Consider the following 24,941-nt stretch of genomic DNA (forward strand, 5'->3'; position numbering starts at 1 on the left):
CCTCATTAGGACTAATAATTTTCCTTCTAAATATAGCTTGTGGATAGTCTAAGGTCCAGGATCTTAAGACCAGACAATCTTGCTTCTACAACTCAAGTGTAAAAAACATTATTTCTAAAATTCCAATGGAATAGATGTAATAAAAACTAAGAAAAAATTTTTTTATTATATCATTTGTATATAGGCTTGTACACACCCTCTCCCAAAAGGTCTAGGATGTTTAAGTCTTAAACAGTATACTTTAGATACAAAGGGCTTGGATTAGGTTATAAAAAAAGTTATAGAAATCTATGTTATAAGCAAGAAATTCTTATCATTAATCACCAGCTCAATTTTCTCTGGGGAAATAGATCTCTATTACTTAAAACAGTTAATGTAGTAATGAAATTATATTAAGTAATGGAAGAATATTCGATTTTATACAGACAACTGTGTATCTGAATAAATAATGCCCAGGTGTCCAAAATTTTAACATGTCTTTTTTTATAATATTTATCTATTAGGTACTATTTAAAGAAAACCCAAATATTAGGGATTGCGTACTAAAGATCAAAGGAATAATAAAGTCACTGGCCATATTATTTTATATTTGGGAATAAAATGTTATCAATAATCACAAAATCACTAGCAGCAAAATATTATAAAATTAAGGATTATTAATATAGTATTGCATGGTTACTTAGATTGGTATTTATGAAACCATGATTCACATACATTTTTCTTGAATTCAAATTATTTAAGGTGTACCTAAACTAAAAAATATTAAAAAGCTTTCTAAAAGAGTCTAATGAGGAGACCAGTATAAATCTATAAATACCCTGGGCTAACATCATAGAAGCTGACAATCAAATATATTCATGTTCACTAGTTTGCCAAATAAACAAGCACTGAAATAGAATGTGAAATTAATGACTTCCATCTAAAGAACACCAAAGTTTTTATTTTATGTTAAAAAACTGAAAATGGAGACAAATATACTTAGTAAAGGTATATTTTCAAAACAGAGCTAATGAGAAAAAAAGTGTCAGCAACCCGATTTATCTTGAGTTTATATTCCTTTCCCACATTTGTTTAGCTACTACAATAAATACAGTTCAGCTGACTGGGAACATTTGGAAACTCTAAGTCTGGTTTTCAAACAAAAACTTCTGCTCGGAGAATATTCTTGAGAATAATTTATTCTAATTACAATGTCTAAATTTTTTTTTTAAAAGCCAACTGTACATAACAGGTTTAATTATCAATGTTAAGCTAAACAGATTTCAGCTACATTCTTACAAAAATAATGATACACTAAAACAGACTCTGAAGAGGTAGGAAAGGAAGATTTCTGGAATGACCATAATTATGAGCAACTTTTTATTTTAAGAGAACTCTTCCGTCAGGACTCTACAGAAGGACCTGGACATACAGAGGGGCCATAAGTCTCTGTCTTCCAGAGTTTGTATTTTCTTAAGCAAAATTCTTTAACATAGAGTTTTTCCATCAAAATTCAAAATGCTAAGTATATCAAAAATGGAAACAAACAAGTTTGGTATTATACTGTACTTATGATTTTAAAGATTAATGTCATACGAAAATAAAACTCAAAGAGAAAATATCTCTGACACTATCCTATCTGCTCTTTTTTAGCACCCCTCTTCATGAGTTAGCAAAGGTCTCCTTAAGAAACTCTTATGTTCAGCTTTCCAGAATGGCAACTAGTTTATCTTGTCAAGAATCATTTCCCTTTCCCAACTATCAAAACATATATTGTCTGTGCCCTATTTTATCTGAGCCAGCTGTTAATAAAAAACAATGGTAATGACTACTAACACCTGCTCTAGAAGGGGATCCAAGGATAGCTTTAGTCAGTTCATAACTGCATGCACAATTTTGTGTGTATATGCATACAAGCTCTTTTGTGGAGAGGATCTATAGCATTCCATTAGGTCCTCAAAGGGACCTTTTACTCCAAGTGCAGTCGGTCACCTGTCTCCTCTATACAGCTCCTAACAAGGAAATATTTCTGCTCATTTAACACTCATAATTCTGCAAATATAAAATAATTTCAGGTACTTTTTTCTTAGAGCAAAATGTACTGTGACATGATCCCTCTCCTCTTGTTTAAACACTTCCCTTAAGTTACAAAAATTAAAATTAAGTATACTGTTAACCTAAATAACAGTGGGTAGAATACAAACACTGGATATGCAAACACCTGATCAACAGACTGCCTATGTTATACCAGGTTTTTAATAATTACAGTCACAGTTTAGCACATGATTTGATTTACATTATTCTCACAGTGGTCAAGAGGTCACAGTAACGGTTCATGATAATGTTGTTGATGTAGCATGATCCTGGAAAGATTCCAGAATGAAATATCGTAACTCAAATAATGAAAATTTTCTAAGCATTAAAATGACACTCTGACATTAATTTTACATTCTGTAAAAAATTATTTTATACTGTTATTTCATTAAGATTATACCTACAGTAAGCATATTTTTATTTGTATATTTTGCCTAATAATTTTGGCATAACGGTTAGATTTAGGAGACAAGTTAACTTTTGTGCTTCAACATTTTCCAGATATAGTGAAAATTAAGCTAGTTGCTCAAGCAAAACCTCATATTTAAGAACTCTAAGATAGTACCCTATCAAAACCAATTACAGGTAGTCCCTGCCTTATGACAGGGTTCTGTTCCAATGACTCTGTCAGAAGTCAGTTCTGATGTAAGTTAAATACCTCATTTTGTTTTTAGTTTTCATTATTATTGCCTTTTATTATCAGTATCTTTATAAATCTTTGTCTTTGGGGGTTGGCATGAGAATGATAACATCAGCAAATTACATGCTGCAACATTATATGTAGCACATATAACTAACAATAAGATGTTAAAAAAAAAAAGTATGGTTGTTAAGTGCAGTTCGTAGTAACTCAAACATGTTGTAAGTCGGGGACAACTTGCATCTTACTATTATTTTTCGATTTTTCACTTGGTCTTTCTAAACATTTGATTATTCTAGCAGAGCTACATCCATACAATAAAAGACAGGGTTCTACTGTACTTTAAATATTTGTACAACTACTCATAATTTCATACCAAACATTAAGTGTGTTAATGAAAGATATCACAGAGGGTTAAGAGAAGAATTAATAATCATACAAAATAATGTGCTTGTGCTTAGCACTGCATTGAAGTATTACAGTTAATTCAAAACTGGGTACAAATCAGCTCCAGGATTTTCTCAGCGGCCAGTTAATATGGTGGTTAAGAGTTAGACAAAGCAACACGTTTAACAGCAAGTCACCACTTGCCATATCCTTTTCCAAAGTACCTTGTTTTCATAACATGGATAGAGCCAGTTGATTTCCTCGAGGACTGGAGATACGAAAGAGCTAAAGGCTTGGGAACAGGGCTGATGCAGAGTGCATCCAGGAGAGAATGATAGTTTTCAGGATTGAAGAGCCTGGCAAGCATTTAGAAAGGGTTTTAAGTCCAAAAATCACAACACCAATAGCAAAAGGTAGTTTTTATGGCCTATAATTTGAGGTATCTTTTTGTGAGTGAGTTTAAGTGGAGAAAGAGAGAGAGAGCAAAGCAATAGAAAGAGGATGAAAAGAAGGGTTAAGAGTCTATTACATTATTTTACTAATTAATACAGAATGGATTTGATTTTCACCAAATCTGGTTAAAGCAACTGTTTAGAAAACAAAGCTAAAAAGGCCACTAGAAATTATGTAAAAAAAAAAAAAAAAAAAATTAATTCATTTTATTGGAGGGAAGGTGTTTTCCAGAGAATAGCTAGGCTTTAGATCACCTTCAAATATAATCAGGTTGTGGGAAAAATAAATCCAACAGAAAGTTAAAATATCTGTTTAGTTATAGGTGATCCTATTCCAGGTATAAAAATGGAAAATTGAAAAAGCCAAAAAGTCAGTAGGCACACAACATGCAGTAATTGATGCATCTGAAAAGTATCGTAGATAAATGGCAGTAATGAAAAGAGATAAAAGAATGATTTAAGGAAAAATAAGTAAAAAATAGAAATTAATGGGACTTATCCACAACCTAGATAAAAATATCCATTATACAATTAAGAAGAGTCCCTGGGTTGGCGCAGTTAAGCACTCAACTACTAGCCGAAATGTTGGCAGTTTGAATCCACCCAGAGGTGCCTCGGAAGACAGGCCTGGTGATCTGCTTCCAAAGGGTCAGTCTTGAAAACCCATGCAGAGTTCTACTCTGCCCACATGGGGCTGCCATGAGTCAGAACTGACTCAATGGCAACTATGGACAACCACAAATACAATTAAGAGCTCAAAATACAGTGGTGAATTTTTTCAGATGGGTCTGTTTTCTTTGAGGTGATTGTGAGACAGTGAAGAGTGTTGGGATCACATTCAGACAGACACTGCACATGTAGTTCTACCTGGTTTTGGCAGCAATAGCAGCAGACACAGTAGCGGCTGCACTGCTCAGAACTGTAGCACTGTATCTAGCAGGAGAAGAGAAGGTAGAAAAGTTTCGGAGACCTTCCAAAGAACTTGTCACCACATTTCTTGTGGAGCTGCTTAAATTAATATGTAGAGAAAGAGAAACAGAGGAGAGGAACAAAAAGGAAAGTGAAAAAAGGTAGCATAATAAAGATAGTAACCATCCTATATTGAACATTACAAAGGTGTGGAATGTCAGAAGTGTAATAGGAGTTCAGGTCATTATTTACTTATATTATTTAATTATCAGAAATTAAAATTTATGCATAATCCTCTAGAAAAGTTTTTTTGTTTTATTGTGCTTCAGGTGAAAGTTTACAGTGCAAATTAGTTTCTCATTAAAAAATTTATACACAAATTGTTTTGTGACATTGGTTGCCTTCTCCGCAACGTGTCAGCACTCTCTATCTTTCCACCCTGGGTTCCCCGTGTCCATTTCTCCAGTTTTCCTGTCCTGCCTTCTTGTCCTTGCTTTTGGGCAGGTGTTGCCCATTTGGTCTCGTATACTTGACTGAACTAAGAAGCACATTCCTCACGTGTATGATTGTTTCTTTTAGAGGCCTGCCTAATCTTTGGCTGAAAGGTGGGCTTCAGGAGTGACTTCAGTCAGAAAACAGATTTTTGAGATGCAAATACTTTTGAATGTATTTAAATTCACTGTCTCAAATCCTATTTAAATCAATATCATATAACAATATACATGAAGACACTGATTTGCTAACAACCAAGTAGAAGATATTTCTAAACATGAAGTTTGAATTTCTACAAGCAGAGAAAGAAGGAAAATTATGTCAATTTTTCCAAAATGTCTCTATATAGAGTTTTACCTTAGAGAAGATATACACTGATACCCTGATGTTTTAATCAGACTTGTGTTTTCAGAAGAAGCAGATACAAATGGCTGCCTATTCAGAAGCAGCAATATATATCAACATGAACAAAAAATAACTGCTTAAAATACTGAGAGTAATTCTATGTGGGGAGGGGAAGCATCTTTGTAAAAATAAGTAGCAGTTACAGATAATATGATTAAAACATCATCTTCCCTATCTTTGTTCCATATTTCCATTTTCAGTTAGCTCTGTAACTGATTAAAAAACGGTGGGGTGAAATTTTATCTTCATAACACTTGTTACTTAAAATAACAATTATTTTCCCTTGGTCTTTTAAAAATAATTAAATAAAACACCTGAACAAGAACTAACACTCCATCACATTAGGACTGTGTCATGGTTTGAATTATGTCCCCCCAAAAATGTGTGTATCACTTTGGTTAGGCCATGATTCCTGGTACTGTGTGATTTTCCTGTACGTTGTAAACCTGCCTCTGTGATGTTAATGAGGGAGGATGGGCGGCAGTTGTGTTAGTAAGGCAGGACCTGATCTACAAGACTGGATTGTGTCCTGAGGCAATCTCTTGAGATATAAAAGACAGAAGTGAGCAGTGAGACAGGCGGACCTCATACCATCAAGAAAGCAGTGCTGGGAGCAGAGCGCGTCCTTTGGACTGGGGTCCCTGCACGGAGAAGCTCCTAGTCTGGGGGAGCACTTATGAGAAAGCCGAGAGAGAAAGCCTTCCCCTGGAGCTGACACCTTGAATTTGGACTTTTAGCCTACTTTGACTATGAGGAAATAAACTTCTCTTCATTAAAACCATCCACTTGTGGTAATTCTGTTGTAGCAGCACTAGATGACTAAAACAGACTGTAATGGTTATCAAATTTGAAATTGAGAATTTCTTTCTTATTAAGCAAAATAAAAAGTCTAAAATGCACAATGTGAAATCTGTAGATTCTCTCTTCATTTATGGGTGCAAGCTATTAATGAACACCCTCCTTATACTTTCAGAAGTCTGTGACATTGGCCACCTCCAACACAAAGTAATCATGTGCCAAACTGGGCCCAAGTAATAAGAGCTCAGATGTCTGAAACTGTAAGAGTTAATCTGAGCCTCTTCTCCCTCTCCGAAGAATTTGACAAGTCATTATTCTTAGTTTCACAGGATATAACTTGACAGCCCATGAGAAGGCAAATTAAAGAAATAGTGGGAGGACATTTACACAGAACGGTTTAATTTTACATACAATTTTCTACAAGATTATCCATTAAATTGAACTGTATGACTACATTTTAACAAGTGGAAAGAGAAAAGAAAGATGCTACCAATGGCAAAGCAGGCTAATATGAGTGTATTGTGAAGTGGAAGATTGTTGCTGAGTGATTCAACTTTCAGTTTCTGAATTATTTTTCATCTTTGAGGCAATGGCTACGATTTGGGGGAAGTAAGGACTAATAACAAATAGAAACTTAGTTTATTTTAAAAAAATTAGCTAAATTATCCTCCTCCAGTGAAAAGAAAAGGAAACCATACTAAATTTTTTCCATCATGTTGTATCACAAATAATCATATAAATGGACTTATTATTGACAAAGTCAAGCACATCTTGTAAGAATGATTTACCTGCGTGCCCGTAGACTACGTCTAGGCATCTGGTAACATTTTATGAGCTCTCTCTCTCTACTTTAGAGGTCAATGCCCTAATTCAGACAAACTCAGAAAGCTGACTTTCCAAATCACAAAGTGAATAAACAAAAGACACAGATTTACACACCAGAAACTTAAGAAAACAAACATAAATAAATATAAAAGCAGTGTAAAGCAGTGTTCCAAGGCTGAGTGGCAAGCTTTCTTTTCTATATATTAATGATGTCAGTCCTGTTATCTATGATCATTTTTCTTTTTTAAGTCAGATAGTTTTAGTATTTAAGTTCACACCAGCATTAAAATTTAGACATACCAAAAAGGAAAAACTCTACCTAGAATAAGTAGTTGCTATTTTTGAAAGTGTGGCTACTTGGCTACCAATATTTAAAACCTGAGGAGTAGCAGGTGGGTGAGGTCCGCTCTCAGGTAGGTATTCCAGAGAACTGTCAAACCTAAGTTTTCAAAAGCAAAATAAACAAGGTGAAGGAAACATTAATGTAAGTACAGATATTTATCATCTACACCATCTTTTAAATATAAACTGATTCAACTTGAGGAGCACTGCTAGTTTTTTTTTGTTGTTGTTGCTGTTTTTCCCCCCTTTTTTACTTCGTATCTTCAAAAGGTTAAATAAAGCCAAAACCAACAAACCCTACCACCACAAAATACAGGCTGTTTTTCCCCAAATCCTTTAACATGACTACTTCCGTGCAATAAAACATTATGCTTAAGGAAGAAAGAATAGGAGTTCCTATTCACTGATTGTATTTTGTATCTGAGGCTTCAAGGAAACTTAAGCTCAAAAAAGTGAATTAAGTGGCCCACTATCATACACCTAACAACGGTCTGATGGGATCTGAATCTGGGTCTGTCTATACAATTTCCACTACATAAAGCTTTCCAGTATCCCGTGGGGCAGCTGCCTGAATAACCGAAACCCAAACCCACTGCCGTCGAGTCAATTCCAACTCATAATGACTCTACAGGACACAGTAGAACTACCCAATAGGATTTCCAAGGAGCAGCTAGTGGATTTGAACTGCCAACCTTCTGGTTAGCAACCGTAGCTCTTAACCACTGCACCACCAGGGCTCCACTGCCTGAATAGTGTACTACAAAAAATAAAAAAACAACAACCAGAAATGTGCAGTCACATTATAGAGATGGCAACTAGGGTCACACAACAATGTGTGTATGAATTTTTGTATAAGAAATTGGCTTGAGCTATAGACTTTCACCTAAAGTACAACTAAAAAAAAAGCAACCAGAAATTTCCTTTCAAGTGTTTGAGAGATCTGAAATTATATATGGATATTGTTTATCTTGAAACAACGTATTTTATCCAGTCCCCATAACAGATGTTTGCATTCAATTGTGCTGCTTTGAGTATCTTTTAACTTTGTTTTTTCGTATGTCTATATCAGTTTTTCTTTAGAATGCCAGAATTAGATTTTAGAAGAACTATTACTGGTTTAAAAAAAAAAAAAAAAAAAAGATGAGCAAATGTACAGAGGTCAAAGTTTATTAGTGGTTACCAGGGGCAGAAGGGATCAGGGAAAAGAGAGTCATTGCTAAGGTAGTACTAATCTGTTAACGGTGATGGAAAAATTTGGAAACAGAAGTGATAGTTACACAACATGATGAATATAATAATGTCACTGAATTATACATAAAAAAAATGTTGAAACAGCAAATGTTTTGTTATATATAATATTTACCACAACTGAAAACAAAATGTTGAAAAACTCAGTGTGAGGTTTGAAAGAAGCAAGCACCAAGTGTAATACTTTGAAAGAAAAAATAAATGGCAAAAATACAAAATTACTCATTATTGGGGTGGGGGGAGGCCTGTAAATTAACAAAACAGAATGGACTGTCATGTTACACTGATTTTCAAATGGAAAATATAACACTGACATAAAGAAATAGATGAGGAGAGGTTTTCTTCTCATTTTTTACTCAGCATTGTTCATACCTTTACCAGAATGTAGAAGAAAAAAGATGTAGAAAACTTAAGAAAAACATTATGGTAGAGCTAAAATATCATTTAAGAGGTAGATCAGGAAAAGTTAAAGGAATAAGAAATGTAAGTCCTAGAACAGGGGTCAGCAAACTGTGGCCTGCAGGCCAAATCCAGCCCACCACCTGTCTTTGTATGGCCTGTGAGTTGTGAATGGTCTGTAAGTTTTTAAACGGTTAAAACACAATGAAAAGAATTAATGTTTCATGACACATGAAATTCAAATTTCAATGTCCATAAGTAAAGTTTTATTGGAACACAGCCAGTCTCATTTGTTTACGTATTGTCCATGACTGCTTTCATGCTACAAGGCAGAGGTGAGTAGTTGCAACGGACCATATATATGTTCCTAACATACTTACTATCTGGATCTTTACAGAAAAAGTTTGCTGACCTCTGTCCTCGATAATAATTTCCCCACACAGCTACAGAGTGAACTTTAAAAAATACAAATCTGGTCATTTCTGTTGTTTAGACTTCCCTGCACTGCTCTAAGCATCACTGATCTTTCGCTACTGTCTTAATCATCTAGTAGTATTATAAAAGAAATACCACAAGTGGATGGCTTTTACAAAGAGAAGTTTATTCTCTCACAGTCCAGTACGCTAGAAGTCTGAATTCAGGGTACCAGCTGCAGGGGAAGGCTTTCTCTCTCCGTCGGCTCTGGAGGAAGGTCCTTGTGATGCATCGGTCTTCCCTTGGTCTGGGAGCTTCTCAGCGCAGGAACCTCAGGTCCAAAGGATGTACTCTGCTCCTGGCACTGCTTTCTTGGTAGTATGAGGTCCCTATGTTTCTCTGATTGCTTCTCTCTTTTGTATCTCAAAGGAGACTGGCTTAAGACACTACCTAATCTTGTAGATCTCATCAATATAACTGCCACTAATCCATCTCATTATATCATAATGACAGGATTTACAACACATAGGGAAATCACATCAGATGACAAAATGGTAGACAATCATACAATACCGGGAATCATGACCCAGCCAAACTGATAAACATATTTTTAGGCGGACATAATTCAATCCATGACATTCTACCCCTTGGCCCTCCAAAATTCGTCTTTGCCACATATAAAACATATTCACCCCATCATATCATAGCAAAAGTCTTAAATCAACTCCAAGTCCAAAATTCAAAAACTCCTCTTCATCTGTGAAATCTAGAATACAAGTTATCTGCTTCCAAAGTACAATGGTGCAACAGCCACAAGGTAGCTACTCCCATTACAAACAGGAGAAATTGGAGGAAAGAAGGCATAACAGGGACCAAGCAAGTCAGCAGAACATATTACATTAGCCCTCAAGCCTCTGCAAATAATCGGCTGTTCTCTGAGAGAATTTACACAATGGCCCTGCCCCCCAGACTCTAGGTACTGGCCACACTCTCCGGATTCTGAGTGGAGGCCCCTCAGCACTGGGCTTCAGCTTCGCCTTCAAGGCCCACTAGGATGGCAACTTTGCTCCCTCGGCTTTAGGTGCACCATTCTCCTAGTCTATCTGAGTGGCAACTCCACCCTTTGAAACCCCAGAGGCTGTGGCCATACCTTTTGAGACTGAGGCAGCTCGGCTTCCAGTGTCCCTTGTCTCCTCAGCTTCTGCTTCCTGGTTTCTTGGCCTTTCGGCCCCCCGGGCCTCACCGCCCGCATCTGCCCTGCTGTGGCAAGTGTTCCAAAGTTCTGTAGCTCTACCAATAAGTGCCTGGAAGCACCTCACTCTTCAGCCAGAAGGCACTCAGCTCTTTTGCTCCATGAGTCCGCAAACCTAGCTCCACCGATAAGTGTTCAGAAGCACCTCACTCCTCCAGGAAGCCTCCTGTACAGAGGCACTCACCTCTCTTGCTCCGTGGTTTGGCTCCAACGCTGTCTCATGCTGGTCTCCTGGTTCTGCTGCTGCCATTTCTCTGCCACTGCTGGACCTCTGCTACTGCCGGTCCTCTGCTGCTGCCGCTTGCCGTCTGTGTTGTCTCCAATGTAACGGCTCTCTTCATTTCCTTCTGAGTCGTCTATCCATTCACAGTTTCAAAACTGCTTCCACGTTTTAGGTATCTGTTAGAGCAGCACCCCAGTCCTGGTACCAAATTCTGTCTCAGTCATCTAGTACTGCTATAACAGAAATACCACAAGTGGATGGCTTTAACAAAGAGAAGTTTAATCTCTCACAGTTCAGTACGCTAGAAGTCTGAATTCAGGGCGCCAGCTCCAGGGGAAGGCTTTCTCTCTCTGTTGGCTCTGGAGGAAGGTCCTTGTGATGCATTAGTCTTCCCTGGGTCTGGGAGCTTCTCAGCGCAGGAACCTCAGGTCCAAAGGATGTACTCTGCTCCTGGTGCTGCTTTCTTGGTAGTATGAGGTCCCCATGTCTCTCTGCTCGCTTCTCTTTTATATCTCAAAAGAGAATGGCTTAAGACACTACCTCATCTTGCAGATCTCATCAATATAACTGTCACCAATCCATCTCATTATATCTTAATGATAGGATTTACAACACATAGGGAAATCACATCAGATGACAAAATGGTAGACAATCATACAATACTGGGAATAATGACCCAGCCAAATTGATAAACATATTTTCGGGGGAACATAATTCAATCCATGATAGCTACCTATTCCCCAGCCTTATCTCATGGAGCTCTCCCTCCAGCTTGTTCCAGTCCAGCTGGCCTTTCATCTCTTTTCCAAACAGGCCAAGCTTCTTCCCACCTCAAAGCCTATTCATAGTCTAGTACTTCTTGCTTTCTATACCCTTCTCTTTACAACACCTTCACTAAGATAACGCCTAAACATTATCTGGCCTCAGTTTAAAAGTCACCTCCTCAGAGAGGCTTCTCCCATCCTGCAAATCATCTTAGGTTACCCTGTCATTTCCTTTCATGGAACTCTGTACTTTTTCTTCATTTTATTTATTATTCAAATTACATGATTATTTGTGTGGTTATTTGTTTTAATCCAGACTCTCACTAGATTATTTTTACTGGTACAAATGAAGTCTAACAAAGTGCTTACCACAAAGTAAATAACAAATAAATATCTGTTGAATAAATGCATGGATGATATTTACTGTTTACAAATATAGAACTCACAATATATGTATATTTCTTAGAACATATTTGTACCTTCTAGGGGGCATCTTGCAATTTAGGCTAAACAGATATTACTGCCTAAGTAAGGAGGGATGCATGGTCAACCTCAAAGAAGTGAGTAGAACTCCAAAAATACCTAAACTAAAAATATCCTTCATAAATACAGAATTATCAATATTCTAGAAAAAATAAAATACAGTTATAAGGAATTATTAAATATCTATGTATTAACAATGAAGATGTTTAAGGAAAAAAAGGGGGGGGGGAGTTGAGCCCTCCAAACACCTCCATGAACTATGTCACTGGAAAAATTTGAGTTCCACTTGAGAATAAAGCTCATATAACCCATGAAATACTATTTTTTAAGCTAGGTTTCCAAACTTCCAAACAAATGCAGCTGGCAGGTTTCCCATGTGCTATGCACACAGATTACCTACGCCTCTGTATAGCCAACCTCTAAAAACACTAGCTGTAAGACAAAATCTTAAACTACCTCATTTAATATGGAACAGACATCGATATTTATTCTCATCTGACATTCCCTAATATTTGTTCCGTTTAGGGTTGCAAGAGGCTATGATTAATATTACCTTTGCAACAGCCAGACTTTCTGCTTTGTCTGTTATTTAAATGAGTTTTCATTTCTCACCGGAGAAAGATAGGAAGACTTTCTCCATTCCCAGATATGTCTGGAGAGTTGGGCTTGTAGCCTTTTGGCTTGCTTTTCTCAGTAAAGATGAACAAAGAACTATTTGCTGCCAACTCTTTATTGTGTCTTTCTATGCTTTTCAGTGTGGACTCATGTTAACAATCTGTCTAGGCAAATGAGGTGTAAGGTTGTCCATCTTACTAACTTAACACCCTTATCGTCTTTCAGGACCAGTGGGAGGAATTCTCTTTCCATCTCTTCCTCTCCACTGAATGCTTTGAATCTCTATTCACAAATGCTATGTAGCTTCTCTTAAAACATACCTTGATCTTCCATTTTCCTATTCCCCTCAACAGTCAAGTTCTGTGAAATAAAAGCATACTCATGCAGTCTCCACTTCTTCACCTGCCTTCACCCTTCAATCATTTCAACTTGGACTCATCCCCCAACACTCCACAAAACCATATTCTTGTCAACATCACTAATGATCTGCTTGGGGCTAAGTTCAATTGACAATTTGCATTTCTCATTTTACTGAATTTCAGCATTTGATATAAATGACGACTCCCTCTCTCCTCCAGTCTTCTGTGCCTTGACCTTGTATACTTACCTGTTTTTAATACTACTTCACTATTAATTTCCCTTAGGCCTTCTCTCCTGGGCCCTATTTCTCTGTACTCTATTGTCACTACAGTGTCGTTAACCTCTCCCATAGCTTTAAACACCATCTATATACAAATGTTCCAGATTTACACCTCCACCTCAGCTCTCTTCTATGAGCAACAACCCATATTTTGAATTGCTTTTATTATTTTTATGGATGTCTCATAGTCTAAGTGAATTAACCTTTCTCAAAATGAACTCTAAGACTCTCTGAACTCACAACACCTTTCCCCAAATCTGTTCTTCCAATTTATGTAATTACCATTACCAGAAACCTTGATAACTCTGATACCTCCCTTTTCCTTACCCAGCTCACCTCATCCATCACCATGTCCCAATGATTCTACCTCTGAAGTATATCTTGAATCCACCTATCTATCCCCATTTCATTGCCACCACCCTCTCTCATCTTGTAAGCACTGCCTTATACCAATGGCTAAAGAACTGTCTAACTGCTCTCTTTGTTCCCTGCCATATCCTGCACCACTGATCATTTGTATTATCTAGCATGATCTAGTCTAGTCAGGGTGCCTTGAGGAAAAAATAATTTGATCATATCATTCTTTTGATCAAAGTCTAGCAATAGATTCTTATTGCTATTATGATAGAATCCAAAATCCTGAACATGCTCTATAAATCCCTGAATGACCTGCTATGATCTACACTTCCAATATCTTTCCACACCAATTTTCACTATATTTACTAAATTCCAGTCACATTAGACGAATTGTTCAATTTCTTGAACAATCTAAGTTTTTACACAACTCAGGATCTTGGTCACTACTGATAACAATATTATTAATTTCATTTTAGTTTATTTAATTTATATATAAAGTTATTAATAATAAAGCTATTTTTAATCATTTAATATGTATAAGGCATCATTTCATTTAATTCTTTTAATAATCTTGTAATACAGGTACCAAAATTATCCCTAGTAATTTGCTAAACTCATAAATTTACTACATGACGGAGCCACCTGTACTGGCAACCATGGTAAGAGTAACTTCAGTGGTGTGGAGAGAACAGAATTCAGGCTGCAGACTACTAAAGCTCTCTATCACTAATAAAATTTCAAAATGTTCATTTGGTTCACCCAAATTTTGGAGGAATTATATGCAAACCATATCAGAATAGATTCTTCACAAATGGTGAACTGTAAAATATCTAAAATGAATGCAGAAACTTTCTTTTTAGCATAAAACCTTCATCTTCAATTAGAAATTTAAATGCCTTCATATTCTCCATATAAGTCTCATAAAATGATTAAAGAGAGCAATTTACTACATTTCCGCAAGATACGATTTCAATAAGAGAAAAAAAATATAAACCTGAGAATATTTATTTTATATGCACGTAAAGTAGGGAAACTACAATGGGTTGCTTCTGGTATTTTCATTCTTCCACAAAGCAAACTTTCACTCAATAATATCATTGTTAAGCAGAAATTGGAATATATCAGGGTCATAGTTGGATTTTGCACTTCTGGGGTTCACTGTCATAGCAAAGCTATTTATTTTAGCCAAAAAAACTGCCAGTCACCTAGAAAAGTGAGTATTTTCCACTGGCTTCCTGAAAATAAATATGGTAAGCGTGTTCACTTGTAACGATTATCCCCCTTCTGGCAAATTAAATCATCTAAACCATAGCTAGAAAATTCTGGCACTCTTAATCACAAGCCAAATTTATTAATTGATTTCAATAGTCTTTGTCGCAGCCTAAAACCATTATCTGAGCCTGATAATTCTATACTTGGATCCACAATCAACACCCATAGAAGCAGCAGTCAAGAAACCAAACGATGCATGGCACTGGGCAAATCTGCTGTAAAGACCTCTTTAAAGTGTTAAAAAGCAAAGATGTCACCTTGAAGACCAAGGTGCACCTGACGCAAGCCATGGTGTTTTCAACAGCCTCATATGCATGCAAAAACTGGGCAATTAGTCAGTAAGACCGAAGAAGAATTGACACCTTTGAATTATGGTGTTGATGAAGAATATCGAATATACCATGGACTGCCAAAAGATTAAACAAATATGTCTTGGACAGCCAGAATGCTCCTTAGAAGAAAGGATGGCGAGACTAAATCTCACATACTTTGGACACATTATTAGGAGGGATCTATCCCTGGAGGACAGCATGCTTGGTAAAGTAGAGCATCGGTGAAAAAGAGGAAGACCCTCAACGAGATAGACTGACACAGTAGCTGCAGCAATGGGCTCAACCATAACAAGGATTGTGAGGACGGCACAGGACCAGGCAGTGTTTCGTTCTATTTTACACAGGGTTGCTATGAGTCGGAACCGACTCGATGGCCCCTAACAACAACAGCAACTCTGTATTTATTCTACAGTGAATCCTGTGAGAGCCAAAACTCAAAGGGATTGCCTTGTTTTTCCGGGTCTGGCAAGTTTTCTGTCTTTGACAGGATGCAATCACCATTTTTCTATCACTCTCTATTGAGTGGAAAATATTCGAGTTTTCCTTCTCTGACAGGTTTCCACCCTACACAGATTCCGACTTTCGCAGGGTTCACTGTAGATGGTATCTTGAAGAGCATTTCAAAAATCGGCAAGTAGGGGCATCCTTGCTTTGTATGTGGAGAGCAGACATGACTGTTAAAGGCTAAAAGAAGGCTGTGAAGTAAATTATCAAGCATGAAAACACTACACAAAATGAGGTTTACTTTCTGTGAGAGCAAAGAAAAAAGGACTGACTCAAAGAAATTATTTGTCTAGTAGCTTCCCACTTTCCTGAAGCAAGGAAAAGATAAGGGAAACAAAAAGAGAGTCTCTAAAGGAAATGGGACTTTGTGTTGGTGGAAGAGTTTGCCCTTTGTTCTTATATTCCATTTTCTTCACATCTTTCAAACTCTGTCTTATGTCATACACATCTCCCTGCTGTTGCCTTTCCTTTATGGATTTTTGCCATTATTAAGTGTCCAGTCTTAATATTATGTGAACTTTTTAGTTATCTATACTATCCCTTGATCTCTTTTGAGAAAATATTCTGTTGGGGTCTAAAGAAAAGACAGGCAAAAAAATAAGCATATACTATACTATGTCTATAAAAATATATATAATATAAAGATTTTAGGGTATAAAGACAACTTAAAATCACTTGGAAAAATCCCTGAATAAAAAGTCTGAATCCCTCTATCACATCCTTTACTACTGGACATGTCAATACGCAAGGCACTTACTCCCTTCTCACTTTTGGATCATCATTTTCTTCACTGGGTCATAACTGTTCTCAGAGATTTCTACTTGTTAGAAATAGCTTTTTATATGGGGCAAAAATCTACCATTTTGTAGTTTCAATGTAATTCTCATATTAAAATAAGAATTTATACATGATAAAGATATTTTTTCAGATACAGGATTAAACAATGTATTATTCAATAAACAGTGTTAAGTCAATCTGCTACTTTTTAAAAAACATAAATCAATCTGTCTGAATGCCTACAGCCAAAGAGCCACTCACCATGAGTCCTTGGTGAGGCCAGGTGTCTTGAGAAAGCCACTTCACCTGATCCTCTAGTGAGTGTCCTGCCAGCATGAAAGATCAATAACTGAGCAGCCACATGCTCTCCAGCTAAATATTTGGGATCATATGTCCTGAGCTCTTCCACTTAATCACTCACTACATTAATTCATTAACAATTAAAAATGATTTGAATTCCCACTATGTGCCAGGCATCCTGATATATTCTATTGTCCGCTTTAATTTCCTGCCCTTGTGAAGCTTACATCCTGGTGTTCACTTTTCTCTATGAGCCCATGAGGATTAATCCCATCATGTTCTTCATCCGTGTTTACCTGCTACAGCCAGCAGTGCAAACCTCTTGGGTTATTTGCTATCTCCTAGACTCTTATTTCTTTACTGCTTTGTGTATCTCCTAATCTGACCAATTTCCCATCCCTGACAGCCCTCACACACCCTCTATCATTCTACACCTTTCTTGCAGTCCCCTGAAACAGATGATGACTTTTCCCTTATATCCCAAATGTTTACATATTTGAAAACAGAGCAAGTGTCCTCTTCATTACTGTTTACCCACCATCAGCCATCCTTGATCCTCCAAAATTCCAACTTCTTTGAAGTACATGTCATCAGACAATACCACTAATTATCCACCCATCTCATTGTCTTGACCCTACCTCATCCACTGTTTAGCCTCTCTCACTCACTACCTTCCTCTTTACCCCATTCCAACAACCTTGCTTGGTAACATCATCATGAGTCACTGAATAACCAGACTGATAAATTCTTACACTTCTTCGCTGGGAATATCCTAGCCATGCACTCCAAAGTTCGTAACTTTTACTTTTTCAACAAGTACAATATGTCTGAAATCTGGATTTTAAGCACCCTGCTTTTTTTTCTAACTTGCTCTGTCTACATCTTGATTCTATTATTAGCGTCTTGACTATGCTAATTTAATTGGCTCTTACCAATAAACCCTCACCAAATTCACTGGCTCTTACCACTGTCCATCTCCCTGTCTCCCAAGATCTCCACACTCCTGTCAACTCTTCTTCTAAAATATAAACTCATCTAATTATCTTCATCTCCATTATTACCTCTGTGGTCTAAGCCGCTATCACTTCTTGCCTAAACATGAGAATACTCGTAACTGGTGTCCTACTTCCATTATTGCTCCCTTACCATTATTTTCTATAGCATTTAGAGTGATCTTTCAAAAACACATACCAGATGTCACTCCTATGATTAAAATCCTATATTGGGTTTCCCATTTAATTGGAATAACAATTTAAACTCGTTAACCCTTTCAAGATCAAATTATTTTTTCCTTTTAATTTTTTGTTGATATTATGTGTTTTCACTAATGGAAACTTATTCAAGGACTCTTTCTAAATTTTTGTTATAAGATATGGATTTTGATACATATTATGTGGGACACATATGCCCCAGCAGACACCTGAGGTAGGAAATATTGGTGATATGAGGCAACGATGAAATAGTTTTATCTTAGCTTTTTTATTCTACTTCGTGAAGCTTTTCAAAACGTGGTATAATACATAAAGGCACCTGGTAATGCCTGCATATAAATTTTGTTCTAGTCTCCTCTGTCTTAGTGCTGAAGTCTCTGCATTACCTTCTAGATCCACTGACGGGAAAATGCTTTCCATTCTTTTGGAGCCGTACCTCATCTGGCACCCCCTTACTCCTGGCTTGAACATTGCCAGAAATGAGGGTCTTCCTCTTCTCTTCCTTTTCAGCACACAGAAGGTTGCCTACTTGGAGCAAGTCTGAAGGACAGTTGGTCACATCTTCCTCCATGGTTATAGTTCCACATTGTAAAACTGTTTACAACGGCAAGGTCAATAAGAAAATACAGCAGTCGATGCCACCATTTGAGAGAGCGACTTCCGATTACACACCTCTCATGCCTCTGGTCAAAGCAGTCCACTTCTCCCATAATGGCACTGTATGCTGCAACTGCTCTTGGGCAAAGGAGTTCTGAGAAGAAACCGTCTTTGTTCTTTCTTTTGACAACAGTGATATCCTTTGGATTGTGGAGCACTGACAAAATTGTCACAGGTTTATTGTCTTGCCACTTTACTGCTGAAACACATCCTTTAGTAAGAAATCTAAATTCTCCGCACTGTAAATCATCTTTCCTCCTCAGCATGTCTGGTAGCCCCTTTCTAGTTGCTTGCACTATGCCGACATCATACAGTTCCCTTGTGTTCATGCTTTTCATCAAGTGATAGGATGTAAAATAATTATCGAAGGAAATGAGCCAATGAGAATGGTATCACGGATGACATAGTCCAAGCACAACACTCTCACTGAAGGAGAGAGATGAGTCATTGTCTATGCCTTTTTTTTTCCATAGTAGATATCAAACTGACTCACAAAGCTAGTTTCTGAGTCAACCAAGCACCAAAGTTTGTACCGATACTTGATGAGCTTTATGGGTATGCATTGTTTTATTGATGAAAAGCCCCTGAATAGCACTATGCTTTCATCAACTGCCATGACACTTGATGGCACATACACCTCCTTTAGGCGGCTACTGAAAGCATTGATAATCGGGTGCAACTTGTGAAGCCGGTCCTAGAGCCAGTTCTCCTCTGGGCACGGCTTTTGAATTGTCATTGCAGTGTATGCTTTTGGTCAATTTCTTGAATCTTGTTTTAGTCATAAGGTCTGGAACTGAAACAACACCCAGGCTGGGGTCACTGGACTAATAATGCTTATGCTCCAGCAAGACGTTTACACCCATTCAGCAATGTACACCTTTACTTCTTTTACAGCTGTAGGCTACCAGTTTTCGGATACCCTTCTAATATCCTGCCCTCTAGATAATGTGGAGCACTCCTAGGTCGCATAAAGATTCATTTGGTCCCTAATAGTTACCAAACTCTTCTGTAAATAGAGACAAAAAATAATCTGCTTCTCTGTGTGGGTCAATTCAGGGTAAACTCTGGAATGCTGATGAAGCAAGGCAGATAGATTTTCAAAGTAGGAGACATCTTCACACCATTCCCCTTCATCATGGTCTTCGTCACCTGCTTCATCCCTTTCCTCTGCAACATCCACTCCTTCCTCATTTTCTACTACCATGTCAGTGTTGTTCCTACCTTTAGAATGTGCTACACATTCCACAAGTCTGGAAACTCTTCCGAGGCATCCTTGTCACGCTCCTCATCTCAGGTGTCTTCAGTGTCGGGTAGAGAAAATAAATAATCTAGAATTTCCTGGGGGTTTCTAAATCTCTTCTCCATTTCTAAAACAGAACGATGTTCCAGGAAAAAATAATTGTTTACTCTGCAAAACTAGGATAATATCTATAGCGCACCTCCAAACAAACATGAGAATATACAACAGGAGCAAATTGCCTAATTCAAGCCTCCTACCCAAATAAATAAAACCAAAGGAATTTGTATCTAAGGAAAATTAACACTACAATGCATTTTTTTGGCTTTAGTCCAGTAAAATAATTTTATGGTGTAATTTACCTCTGGAAAGGTGAGGTGGAAAGCATTTCTCAAAACAGTATCATAACAATGGTTGCTGGTCAGATAAAATCCTGCTTCTAAGGAATTTGGTGAATCATCTGCACTATGGAAGTCAATTTTTACATACTCCAATCAAAACAGTAATGTATATTTTGATGAATAAAAATATTTTTAAGTGGTAATCTTTCCAGTTTAATTTAGGAAACATATATGAGAATTTCCAGAATTAAACAAAGAATTAAATAATTTGCAAGTCAAATACAGTAGACAGAAACTATGTTCCTTGTTTCAATAATTTTAAAGTACTATTTTTACAAGTGGAGCCCTGGTGGCGTGGTGGTTAAGTACCAGGCTGCTAACTCAAAGGCTGGCGGTTCGAACCCACGAGCTGTTCCATGGGAGAAAGACATGACAGCCTGCTCCCGCAAAGATTACAGTCATGTGCCACATAACATCTGTTTAGGCAACATTCAACCACATATATGTCTGTGGTCACATAAGGTTATAACAGAGTTCAGAAATCCTGATCAGAGAATGGGACATAGCGGACATAATCTGACGTAGCAGATGCAGCAGCTTCCCGCATGTGATACGTGTATCTTATGTCTTTTGCATACAAAGCAACTGCGCTGCCAGGCATATAATGGTACAATACATATATAACCTATAATACGTATGTCTTGATAGTCATAATAAATGCCTATGTTACTGGCTTATGTACATACTGTATTGTACTTTCTATCATTTTAATGCGAACTTTCCCTACTTAAAAATAAAATGTTTACTGTATAAGTGTGTGCTTCGACTCATAGGAAGCAGCAGTATATAATATGGTGTTCAGTGTCCAAATCACATGATGTCCTACGTCACAGAATGTATCGTGGACATTAAACGACGCATGACTGTACAGCCCTGAGAATCCTATAGGGCAGTTCTACTCTGTTCCGTAGCATGGCTATGAGTCGGAATCGACTTGATGGCAATGGGTTTGGCTTGTTTTGTATCTTACGAGGAAGTGAAGTGTAGTAATTACTCATGCTCGATAGATGGCGACCTTCATATTTAGTCGCCAGGGCAGCATCCGCATAAAACAGAATCCACCAGTAGAAAATAAAAGGAGATTGATTACAAATATTCCATATTTTGCAACAGAAAAAAATTATTACTTGAATATATACCCATTTTTGTTTAACCTGTGGTCTTTTTTCTAGGTTGGCAAACAGATTTAGTGGAAATGTATATGATGGTTATCTGGCTGTTATTTTATTTTTTTATATTAGACCATGCTGTGGAAGCCTTGGTGTGCTGTGTTTTCTGGCAAGGCTGTAAGTTAATTTCTACCTCATGAAAATATGTGAGAATATCAGACTAAGGAATGATTCTTGATTTCTCTGCATAGCTTTAAGTTAATATACTCAACTGTCATATGTTTTAGCATAAATATATAACCAAAGTCCAGTATGTTCGTGAAACATACCAATAATGACATGTGGCAGGTCGGCAAACTATCTTTCATTATTAATCAATTTTATGTGGATCATACCTGTGAACAACCTAAAATTTAAAAAAATTTTGCCATAAAAAGAATGTATCTGGAAATATTTACATAGTTTCTATTTTCTCAATCTCTAATGAACGTACAAAGGTGATAGGTTTCTGTTCAAGAAGCTACTGTAGATCTATTCTTCAGTGCCAAAATCCAATTTTGGTGGCCTTCAGCTAGAAATCATGTGGACATTATTTAGTGCTATAGGACGTCCTATAAGACAATATTTTTTCCCATAAATGTTTCAGTTTCTTGTAGTGTAACTGGTGACTCACATTTGTTTTCCTACTCAAAGGGGAAACAATCACTCCTCCCTTGAAGAGCATTTTACAATATATTTAATTCCTTGAAAACTGGGAATCTATATCATGATTCTTAATCACAGTATGTGAAAAATCAGAATCCATCACTCATTGAGAAAGGGAGATAACAGAGAGATTGATAAAAGTATATTTAATGATGACAATTTTAGATATCTTTTTGCTAAATTAAAATGCTACTGTATGCTTACTTATATACACTTACACAAGCATAAAAATATAAAACTGCATTATTCGATAAATGTTTTACTGTACAGTAGAAACTGAGAAAATGGTGAGATCAAACAAATCCTTTAACTTAAAGTGACTTATACTGCATTTGACACTGATGTACTTCAGATGCTTATATGTTTTTAAAAGAATTATCTTTAGATGAAATTTTCTACGGCCTCCCATAATTCTCTATTCTGGCAGGCTGCATATATTATTATTAGCTTTCTATTATTAATATGTTATTAATAATATGGTTGTTGCTATTTTTTAATCAGTGTTTTAGATTAAATTTTCAACTTTTAACATTTCCTTTTGTAATGATAAAATTATTTCTATTGCTTTTTCCAATCAGAACACCAACTAAGCATCTCATATACCTGTTTCAAAAATTAGGCATTCTCTCCTCACAGGAATCACTGTGCTATTAATGTTGAAACAGACCAAAAAACACAAAGGAAGATACATTAAGAAACAAACCTTCATTTAATGAAAAAACACCTTCCACAACTATTTAACTAATAGACACCAGGTTATCCAAAACACAGTAACAAGTCTCCTTTCAAGCAATTTATAGTCCCTGTGTATGTACAATACAGGAATTAACATCGTCATTTTTATCAAAAATTTACCTTATACTGAATTTATATTCAAGTGAAACCATGATGTAAACAATTTACAATGTAAAAATTAAAGAACTGGAGAAATATGCAATCATATTCAATTAATAAACACTAGTGAGTGGGGGATAACCAAATTAGTAACAAAATACGGTGGGCAACACTAAAATTTTTGTATTCAAAGAGCATATACTCTTATACTCTAATTGGCAATATAGGACATATATACAAATACCTACAATACAAAGTAGAAAAGGAGGCACCACAAGAGAGGTAACAATAATGTTTTCAACTGGGACCAAGTCAGTGATTCTACTTAAGAATAACTTTTTCTTAAATGCTAAATGTCAAAATGAGGGTTATTGCAGAAAGGTAATGGATAGATTTCTAATTTAAGAAGTAGTTCACCAGAGATGAATCTTACAACTGTCCACCTCCAAATTTAGGCATTTTATTTAATGTATAGATAAATATTTACATATACAGCTACAGTTGCATCCAGATGAAAGAAATATCATGCCTATTAGAATGTTTTTCACTTTCAATTTATATTAGTATACCAAGACTTCTGCCTTCGAAGTGCTCATATTCCAGTTAAAGATTTAGGACAGGTAGATAAATATCCATAATACAAATTAGGAAAGAGGGTGTCAAAAGAGAAGTAAAAATGATAAATTATGTTACTGTAGAAATGAGAAAATTATTTCCAGTGTGTGTTGGGGTGGGGGGAGTACACTCTGGAAGAGAATTTGAGGTTCGAGTTATGGAAAGGAATAAGAAAACCTTGGAAGAGGGAGTATTTGCATTCGGACCAATCATTCTCAGTGGCATACCACTGGCATGGGCAGGATGATTCTTCATTTATGGGATTATTCAGTGCATTAGAAGACACTGAGCATCCTTAACCTCCTAGCAACATCCCTTGACCCTGTAATATCTGCATATGCCCCCACACATTTCCACAGGCTCCTCCGCATCAACATCTCCCAGAAGAGAACTAGAGGTAGATTTTTAAGGATGGGAAGGAAAGGTTATATATGCAGAAATAAAATTTATTAAATGACTGATTAAACGGCTAATACATTTGATTCTAAAATGCTGCATACAGAAAATTATAGCATGCAAAATTGTAATATTTTGTTAGTAGCCGTTTACTCAAAAGTTAATTCTAATTTTCCATTTTGAAGCTTCTCATTTCATTGCTTCATTATATAACCATGACAATATTTCGTTTCTGGAGTCCCTGTGCGGTGCAAATGGTAAATGCGCTTAGCTGCTCACCAAAAGTTGGAGGTTGAAGTTCACCTAGTGGTGCTTCAGAAGCAAGGTGTGGTTCTCTACTTCAGAAAAGCCAGCCACTAAAAACCCTATGGAGCACAGCTCTCCTCTGATACACAGGGGATTACCAAGAGCTGGAATTGACTCAACGGAAACTGTTACTAGATTCATTTCTAAACGCCTTTAACTACTCATAACTTTCGGCAGTAGGGCTCTGAGATCAGGAAGGAGTGGTCTTTCTGGATGGTGTTCAAAAACAAACCATAAATAACAACAAAACAAAGCAAACAAAACACTCCAAGGCTGCCTCTGATGCAGTAACACATCTTTTCCTTGAGGCAAAGGAAAGTAAATGCATCTATGTCCCTTTTGACTTCCATACACTTTTCAGGCTGACCTTAACTGATCTTTCACTTTAAAGACTCCTCTAAACCAGGGGCAGATTAACCAGTAAGCAAGTTACACACTTGCTTAATTGTGTTTCCTTACTAATCTGCAGTGCACAATTTCGCATGCGTGAAAAACAGGGCAATCCATCCCTACTCTAAACATTGTGTTTGTGATCTGGGCTGAAAATTTGAGAAGGACTGTGAAGAA

General features: G+C 36.7%; 1 protein-coding gene across 10 annotated transcripts in view; it reads right to left on the minus strand.

Annotated features, from left to right (window-relative positions):
• Positions 1-24,941, minus strand: part of PDLIM5 (PDZ and LIM domain 5) — a 250,920-nt gene that overhangs the window by 70,890 nt on the left and 155,089 nt on the right. Inside the window, exons 9-11 of one of the 10 annotated variants that reach the window (XM_004387008.2) lie at positions 7,308-7,420; positions 4,420-4,573; positions 3,325-3,456 (exon numbers count right to left, since the gene is read on the minus strand). The exons of the other annotated variants lie outside the window; for them this stretch is intronic. Of the exons in view, the coding sequence (XP_004387065.1) occupies positions 3,325-3,456; positions 4,420-4,573; positions 7,308-7,420 (399 nt within the window). The remainder of the gene's footprint in view (positions 1-3,324; positions 3,457-4,419; positions 4,574-7,307; positions 7,421-24,941) is intronic. 10 annotated transcript variants of the gene reach the window in all.

This window comes from Trichechus manatus, unplaced genomic scaffold, assembly GCF_000243295.1.
Source record: "Trichechus manatus latirostris isolate Lorelei unplaced genomic scaffold, TriManLat1.0 scaffold00178, whole genome shotgun sequence".
In the NCBI taxonomy this organism is placed as follows: domain Eukaryota; kingdom Metazoa; phylum Chordata; class Mammalia; order Sirenia; family Trichechidae; genus Trichechus; species Trichechus manatus.